Source organism: Oncorhynchus kisutch, linkage group LG30 (genome assembly GCF_002021735.2).
Source record: "Oncorhynchus kisutch isolate 150728-3 linkage group LG30, Okis_V2, whole genome shotgun sequence".
NCBI classification, from domain to species: Eukaryota; Metazoa; Chordata; class Actinopteri; order Salmoniformes; family Salmonidae; genus Oncorhynchus; species Oncorhynchus kisutch.
Genome location: NC_034203.2, coordinates 23509072 through 23518527, shown reverse-complemented (window position 1 = coordinate 23518527; position 9456 = coordinate 23509072). Strand labels below are relative to the sequence as shown.

The 9456-nt window shown below is 42.1% G+C and overlaps 1 protein-coding gene across 2 annotated transcripts in view; it reads left to right on the top strand.

Annotated features, from left to right (window-relative positions):
• Window positions 1–404: 404 nt before the first annotated feature.
• Window positions 405–9456, top strand: part of LOC109875213 (solute carrier family 12 member 7-like) — a 47509-nt gene continuing 38457 nt past the window's right edge. For both annotated transcript variants that reach the window (XM_020467467.2, XM_031810425.1), the window contains exon 1: window positions 405–623. In XM_020467467.2, the coding sequence (XP_020323056.2) occupies window positions 506–623 (118 nt within the window). In that variant the 5' untranslated portion in view covers window positions 405–505. The remainder of the gene's footprint in view (window positions 624–9456) is intronic.

Here is a 9456-nt window from a genome sequence, read left to right as displayed (position 1 = left end):
GGCAGGGTCAGTTTAGCATTCAACACCTCTGAATTACTCAGCAGGCTTTGCTCTGTGTGAAAGGAAACTACACTGTGTTTACCAGTGCTAATATGTAGTAGTCTACTGGCCTACAAAGGGGGGTAAAATATAGGAAGGAAGACAAAATCCTGTGTCACTGTACCATAGTTCTACAATGTAAGTTACAAATAAAGGGCTTTTTTCAGGAAAGGGAGAGTTGTTCAGGAAGAGGTGCCCCCTGTGACATTAGGAGTCTTGTCTATTGTAGGTGCTATAGCCTAGATGGGGATGAGGTTGAGTGGAGTAAGGAAGGAGGACTTTCTCTGGGGGAGGAGTTGTAGAACACTCCTTATTTGGAGAGAGCCTGATCACATGGGGATAGAATCTAAGCAACATAGGTGAGAGAGACAGAAGTAGATAGCACTTCGAACTGTGCCTTGAAAAGGTGAGAGGGACTAGAGTAGTTTACTTTCTCAGAATAGAGCCAATGCGGTGAGGGGATAAAATGCCCACCAACTTCACTGTGGTTCCTGTAGAGGATGGCGGGGCCGGGAAGTCAACTCTCGAACATGTGTTTAGTGAGGAAGATGAAGAAGACGTTTCTCCACGACGGCCCTACTCAGGTGAGGGCACACTATGTTGACGTTTTCAGGACAGGCTCAGACAAGCAGAGTAGAATCTGTAGAACAGCTGAACATGTTGACTTTAACTTGGAACACAACATTCCTCAGGGAGTCCAACCAATACACAGACTCCCAATGTTGTGTCCCAAAGCTAACTGGCCCTTGACTTACAGAATTCTGATATGATATATGGCTTTGTTTGTTTGTTTATTTTTCTCTGTCCTAAGGAGACGAACATACCTTTTATGACAAGAGCGAACTTTTGAACTTTTTGTCATTTTGACAAGAAATCAATTCCTGAAATGAAACAAAAACAAGTGAGGGCTTTCTGAGATCTTCCTTGCCTTTCGCTCTCTCTCTTTCTCTTTCCACCTCTCACTCTTTCACTCACTCATTCACACATCTTTCTTCCTCTTAATGTGAAATCAATATGGATAGTAGTCTGTTCTCTTCCAACGTTTCTCAGCTTTACATTCCACAGTGGAAGTCACTGCCAAAATGCCACTTGTCTGTCAAGTATTAACTTGCTGTAAATCAGTAGAGCTCCACTGTTCTCTTCCTGTTGGAAGTCACAGGCTGACTGTCTGCTCTTTACTACTGGAACAAAACTATTTTGGTATTTGCAGTTGGCATTCTTGTAAAACCGTAGTAATCTCAGATTCTGAGGTGTTTTTTCACTTGTGTAGCTTAAAAATATATATTTATTGAGGAAAGAGGCCTTTTTGATTGTCTGCTGTCAGCCCTCACTGACTTTGTATGGAAGGGATATCTATTCACGGGGGGATTATATACCCCAGATGTTTGTTTGTTGGAGTGTGTGGATGTGTTTGTGCTTGCGTGGGTGTCTGCCTGTGTTTTTCTGAACAAACTCTTCCCACATTAAAAAAACTGTAGTATTTACTGTAGTGTTTAGTATTTACTGTCGTGTTTGGGACATGACTGTGGTATTTACTGTAGTGTTTATGCTTACATGACTGTACTATAGTATAAATACTTTAGTATTACTATAGATAAATGCTATAGTATATACTATAGTTTTTTATGTTTTTGTGGACATAACTGTAGTATTTACTATAGTGTTTTATTTTATAATCTTTGACATAGAAGTGGGGGCTTTCTCCTTGAGGAAACCTGCTTGACAATAGTAAAAGAGCACATTTCCATAACCTATAGGAAGATAAGAGTCTGGAATCTGAACAGATAGTTCAGAGCTTCTGCTCTTCTCCCGAGTGGCGCAGAGGTCTAAGACACTGCATCTCAGTGCAAGAGACATCACTAAAGTCCCTTGTTCGAATCCAGGCTGTATCACATCCGGCCGTGATTGGGAATCCCATAGGGCGGCGCACAATTGACCCAGCGTCGTCCGGGTTAGGCCGTCATTGTAAATAAGAATTGGTTCTTAACTGACTTGCCTAGTTTAAATAAAGGTTTTTAAAAAATGTAACAACCTAGGGAACACAATATATGATCTATACTTGGCATGTAGGTTTCCCACTCATGGGTGGCACAAATTAGGATATGGGGGGTGGGGTATATTCAAAGTAAATACTGTGGTATTACTATAGTTACAAAGCTGTAGTGTTTTTGCGGAAACTGTAGTGTTTTTGCAGACAGTGTTTTTTTTGCGGATAACATTTTTGTATTTAATATAGTATTTTACAGTACGTTATAAAATTATATAATTATATAATTAAATCAATTATATAATGCAAAAATACAAAACACACTCAAGAAAAACAATCACATTCATCAACAAAGAGATCCTCAATCAACACTGAACTGCCCGAAAGGCACCAGAACATCCAGTTGTAGGGAACTCTGAAGATTGTTCCATACATTGGGTGGGAAGAAACTAAAAGTCTCTGGAATTTCCAGAGTTAGCCATCCCTGTGATTGGGTATGGTAACTCGTACTTCTATGGGCTTTATAAATTAATTAAAGAGAGGAGGGCCTTCCTACTTTATGATTGAGCAAGCAGTGATTTGTTACTTTCCCTCTGGCCAGTTCAGTTAAGTGAGTTTAGCTTCCAGGTGCCACCACTGCTGCCTGAGTGGGGATATGAGATATTAGAATACAATATTGGCCTCACAAAGTGGTAAGGAGGGGTCAGAGGTCAGGAGCAGTACAAAAGATAATCGAGGAAGGTAGAACTAGCGCTTGTGTATGATCATTTTTGGAGTAAAATTCTATGGGATTTACAGTACTTGGTTTTTGGCAATTGTAGTGCCCAATTGAGTAAAGTCAAACACAAACCTTTCTTTAATACTAAGAAATGGTGCTTTCATTTAAATTTAGCTGCAGATTAACATTCCCAATGTCACTGAGAGTGGAGCTCTTAACTTTTCTGGCTGCTGTTTGTAAAGGCACTACAGTATGAGTCACACAGGATACATGTAAGGGAAGGCTATGGGCTGTGGTCAGTTTGGCTGTAGTCAGCAGTAGGAATGCTCCACTCAGTCCCAGATTACCAGCTCTATCTGTATTACATCATGTGCTCTCCTCTATGTTCTCACGCCAACAGTACCTGTACACAGTGCTGTCTCCACAAAATACATCCAGTATAAACAACTTTTTTTCCAAATGGGCTACCTCAAGGTAAAGCTTCACAGAATTGTTTTTCTTTAACTGACATTATGGGTCTCTCCCTGAAATGCACTAAATTCTGTATACTGTTCATAAGTGCTTTTTTGTTTTGTCATAAAACTTTACTTCACCAAAGTCATAAAACCTGTGGGCCAATTGCAACCTTTGAAAGCCACCAGATTATGGCCAGCTGATCTCCACTTAAACCATCAATATGCTCTAAAATCAATTTCAATTTCAATCAACATTAGCCAGGAATTTACCATTCCTAACGCAGATGTCGAGGATGTCTTTTAGTCTTGATTGCCGCCAAAAATAATGTAAGACTATTTCGCCCTCTGGTTAGGATTATCATCAGAACAATTTAGTCCTACTTTATGAGCATTCTACGGGCGATTTATCTATTTGACATTCATCCCATTCAACTGAAATTAAGTATTTCCTTATGTACCACAGCAAATCAACTGAAGCAATCTACCAAACACATTGTGTGAATGGAAAACGAATGTTCTACTCTTATTTTGAATGGCATATATTATACTATTTTACCATTTAAAGTGAAACTTTTTATGAAATATAGACCTACTGCTTCTATATTTTTATACTTAAATAAGTATTTTTTACATTCATCAGCCTTACGGTTTCCGATGCTCCTAATGGGTTGATATTTCAATGGGAGCGGGAGTAGAGAATCTAGACCAGCTGTCTGGTATCATAATCACTTGACACGGTAACAACAACGAGAGATCAACTGATCTGCTGGTTTGTCCTTGTGTATTTCTAGTTGCAATCATGCTTAGTTTACCCTGCAGGTGCATGTAATCTTTCGTTTTAAGAAATCCAGTAGTAACCTTGAGCGTGTTAAATTCTGCCTGCTGGTTGCAATCAAGCCTGTCTTTCTAATCCAGTATGTGGATTGCCGAACATATTTGATTCTCTGTTGATTTCATTCAGTGAGCCTGAGTCTGAGGCAGTGTGTGTGGCTTGTCTGGACAAGACAGGACAGTTATCCCTGTCATTCATAATTGTGTTTATTAATGAGGAAGAGTAGGGCCTACTTCCTTTTTGGAAATGTAGGATGCCAATTGAGCTACAGAACCACGGTAGGCTACATGCTAATTATTTTGACTTAATGTTGCTTCCTGTTCTGAAAACTACCTCCATTAACATGCCAATTAAACATCAGACAATTTCAGACGGGATGAGGATGAGATTACCATCTGTTGGACATATTTGTTTTTCTGTGTCTGTGTTCCTAGAGAAGACAGAGGGGCTCTGTGGTTACAGTCAGGCTAACCACACTGTTTGTTTACAATGTGATCTTTCAATCCATTTCTGTGAGAAATGTTGTCTCTGCACTGACTTACTGTAGGTTCTTATCCTACAGTCGTGGCCAAATGTTTTGAGAATGACCCAAATATGAATTTTCCCAAAGTCTGCTGCCTTAGGTTGTATGATTGCAATTTGCATATACTCCAGAATGTTATGAAGAGTGATCAGATGAATTGCAATTAATTCCAAAGTCCCTCTTTGCCATGCAAATGAACTGAATCCCCAAAAAACATTTCCACTGCATTTCAGCCCTGCCACAAAAGGACCAGCTGACATCAAGTCAGTGATTCTCTCGTTAACACAGGTTTGAGTGTAGACGAGAACAAGGCTGGAAATCACTCTGTCATGCAGATTGAGTTCGAATAACAGAGTGGAAGCTTCAAAAGGAGGGTGGTGCTTGGACTCATAGTTCATCCTCTGTCAACCATGGTTACCTGCAAGGAAACACATGCTGTTATCATTGCGTTGTACAAAAAGGGCTTCACAGGCAAGGATATTGCTGCCAGTAAGATTGCACCTAAATCAACTATTTATCAGATCATCAAGAACTTCAAGGAGAGCGGTTCAATTGTTGTGAAGAAGGCTTCAGGGCGCCCAAAAAAGTCCAGCAAGCGCCAGGACCTTCTCCTAAAGTTGATTCAGCTGCGGGATTGGGGCACCACCAGTACAGAGCTTGCTCAGGAATGGAAGCAGGCAGGTGTGAGTGAATATGCATGCACAGTGAGGCAAAGACGTTTGGAGGATGGCCTCGGGTCAAGAAAGGCAGCAAAGAAGCTGGAGCTTCTCTCCAGGAAAAACATCAGGGACAGACTGATATTCTGCAAAAGGTACAGGGATTGGACTGCTGAGGACTGGGGTAAAGTCATTCTCTGATAAATCCCCTTTCCGATTGTTTGGGGCGTCCGGAAAAAAGCTTGTCCGGAGAAGACAAGGTGAGCGCTACAATCAGTCCTGTGTCATGCCAACAGTAAAGAATCCTGAGACCGTACATGTGTGGGGTTGCTTCTCAGCCAAGGGAGTGGGCTCACTCACAATTTTGCCTAAGAACACAGCCATGAATAAAGAATGGTACCAACACATCCTCCTAGAGCAACTTCTCCCAACCATCCAGGAACAGTTTGGTGACGAACAATATATTTTCCAGCATGATGGAGCACCTTACCATAAGGCAAAAGTGAGGTGGACAAACAAACAACCCACATATTCTGACAAACTCCAAGCATTGATTAAGCAAGAATGGACTGCCATCAGTCAGGATGTGGCCCAGAAGTTAATTGACAGCATGCCATGGCGGATTGCAGAGGTCTTGAAAAAGAAGGGTCAACACTGCAAATATTGACTCTTTGCATCAACGTCATGTAATTGTCAAGAAAAGCCTTTGAGACTTATGAAATGCTTGTAATTATACTTCAGTATTCTATAGTAACATCTGTCAAAAATATCTAAAGACACTGAGGCAATTTCTGAGGCAGAAATTAATATTTGTGTCATTCTCAAAACTTTTGGCCACGAATGTACATAGACAGAAATAAGAGTAAGGCATTCAACATAAATTGATTACTGAGGCTGTTGAAATCCTGTTCACAGGACACTGCGGGCCAACACACAGTCATCCTGAAGCTCCTTAAAGGTGGCTACAAGCTCCACTCTGTCGATAGACGCAGGTTTTTGGGGGCAGCGCTCTCTTTTGTCCACATCGTCGTTGCGTTCCACCCAGAGAGGAAGTCTGTCTTGTGTAGTACATATCTACTAGGGGGCTTGGGGAGCCAGAGTAGTTTACCAAGCAAGAGGGTCCTTGTGTGGTGTATGTGCACTAGGGGGAGCCAGAGTAGCTTACGGAGCAAGAGGGTCCTTGTGTAGTGTATATCCACTAGGGGGAGCCAGAGTACCTTACCAAGCAAGAGGGTCCGAGGCACTCTAACTGTAGCTAGCAACAACATTTAAACTTCCGGATCCGGTGTTATATGCCTTTTTGTTGACGAATACTATTTAACTAGCTACATGCAAACATGTCTCTCTAAGAATTGCAATTGCTAGAGCTTGAACAGCGAGTTGAACTGCTCTTACTAAGAGAGGACGATGGAGAATACATGTCTCTTGTCCAACCAATGTGAAACATTGACGAGGAAAGACCTTTTCAATACTTTCGGATGTCGGTTGCCAGATAAGACAACTTGCTTCAGCCGCTTGCCCCTTATCTCACACGACAAATTTACAGCTTGCCCGTAAGTGCTGCAGAATGGCTGTCTGTGTCTTGTTGCAAGATATAAGCTAGGAATCTTTTTGGCATGTCCTGAAGGAGGATTTTGTTGCTTATCCTTCCATGGCAAAATGGGCAGAAATCATCGGAGAGTTTGGGGATCGTTGGAATTATCCGTTTTGTGCAGGAGCTGTCGACGGAAAACATATTCAGATGCGAGCTCCAGCGAACTCGGGCAGCGAGTACTACAACTACAAGAGCTTTTCCTCAATAGTCCTGATGGCAGTCTGCAAAGCAAGGTAGCGCTTCACCATGATCGACATGGTCGGAAGGGAGATGTGGGAATCTTCTCACAAAGAAAGTTTGGCTCCCAACTCATTGCATTCCAGCTGCCGCTACCAAGACCAGAGTGCTTGCTGGGGACCCAAACACAGAGCCCATATGTCTTTGTGGTAGATGAGGCATTCCCTCTGAGGGCAAACCTGATGCGACCATATCCAGGTAAGATACACTAAATACATATGACTATACATATGATGTGAAAAGAGTAAGAGGATGGGGGCCTACAGTATGTCCAAAGCATAGGCTACACAGTTGTTACAGTACACATTTGATAGCTTTCATGTTCCTGTTCAATACTAATGGGGTACGCTTCTTTTATTCAAAGGTTCTTCAGGCCTTGATGAATCCAAGAAGATCGACAACTACAGCCACTCAAGAACCAGACGAATTTCAGAGAAAGGTTTTGGGATCCTTGCTGGAATATGGAGGGTCCTGGGACGAGCTCTTGAGCTTGCCTCAGAGAAAGCTGAGGCCATTGTGAAGGCCTGCATGGCCCTCCACAACTACCTTTGCACCACAGACACTACAGACACTGACAACACTGTACATCCACCCCACGCTTGTTGACCACTCCACAACGACTGGGGACCTGCGTCAAGGAGAGTGGAGACAGGTGGTAGAAGGGGACACCAGCTACCTGGACTCAAGAAACATGTCGGCAGACAGGGCAACCAGTGTTGCTATAGAGGTGTGCAACAACCTAGAGAACCAATTCCTCACACCAGCTGGTCAAGTGTCTTTCTAGGATGCTGCGATCACGCGTGGCACCCTACAGTAAATGTTGGAGTGTGTTTTGCAAAACATGTACACATATGTTCTCTTCCTCTGGTTGATTACTGTTTTATATGTCATGTTGTGAGCTCCACACTTTGGTTTGCAGTTGGATTTGGCTGTTTTACTTATTCACACTTTACAAATCACATAGTCTACCATAATGACAGTTACTTTATCCTTGTGTTTTAGTTTGTAATATCTTTTTTGGAGGCTAGACCCTTGTGAAATTTACCTAACCTTGTGTTATGTGTAGTGGCCTTTCAATGAATGGCTGTTCAGCTGTAGACAATAAGGCTAGACCCTGGAGCCATTTACCTAATTAACATAATACAAGGTTGTACATAGTCATGTGAAGTGACCTTTTAATCGAGACCTTCCTGCTATGGTACATGGTTGAGAATGACTGTCCAGCTGTAGACAATAAGGACTCCCAAGACTTGAACCTCATCTACAGTTGAAGTCGGAAGTTTACATACACCTAGCCAAAAACTCAGTTTTTCACAATTCCTGACATTTAATCCCAGTAAAAATTCCCTGTCTAAGGTCAGTTTAGGATCACCACTTTATTTTAAGAATAATAGTAGAGACAATGATTTATTTCAGCTTTTATTTCTTTCATCACATTCCAAGTGGGTCAGAAGTTTACATACACTCAATTAGTATTTGGTAGCATTGCCTTTAAATTGTTTAACTTGGTTCAAACGTTTCAGGTAGCCTTCCACCTGCTTGGGTGAGTTGGGTGAATTTTGGCCCATTCCTCCTGACAGAGCTGGTGTAACTGAGTCAGGTTTGTAGGCCTCCTTGCTCTCAGATGCTTTTTCAGTTCTGCCCACAAATTATCTATATGATTGAGGTCAGGGCTTTGTGATGGCCACTCCAATACCTTGACTTTGTTGTCCTTAAGCCATTTTGCCACAACTTTGGTAGTATGCTTGGGGTCATTGTCCATTTGGAAGACCCATTTGCGACCAAGCTTTAACTTCCTGACTGATGTCTTGAAATGTTGCTTCAATATATCCACATAATTTTCATACCTCATGAAGCCATCTATTTTGTGAAGTGCACCAGTCCCTCCTGCAGCAAAGCACCCCCACAAGATGATGATGCTAACCCCGTGCTTCACGGTTGGGATGGTGTTCTTCGGCTTGCAAGCATAATAATTTTTCCTCCTAACACAACGATGGTCATTATGGCCAAACAAACAGTTCTATTTTTGTTTCATCTGACCAGAGGGCATTTGTCCAAAAAGTACAATCTTCGTCCCCATGTGCAGTTGCAAACCGCAGTCTGGCTTTTTTATGACGGTTTTGGAGCAGTGGCTTCTTCCTTGCTGAGCGGCCTTTCAGGTTATGTCGATATTGGACACGTTTTACTGTGGATATAGATACTTTTGTTTCCTCCAGCATATTCACAAGGTAATTTGCTGTTGTTCTGGGATTGATTTGCACTTTTTGCACCTAGGTACGTTCATCTCTAGGGGACAGAACGTGTCTCCTTCCTGAGCGGTATGATGGCTGCGTGGTCCCGTGGTGTTATTACTTGCGTGCTATTGTTTGTACAGATAAATGTGGGTGGTACCTTCAGGTGATTGGAAATTGCTCC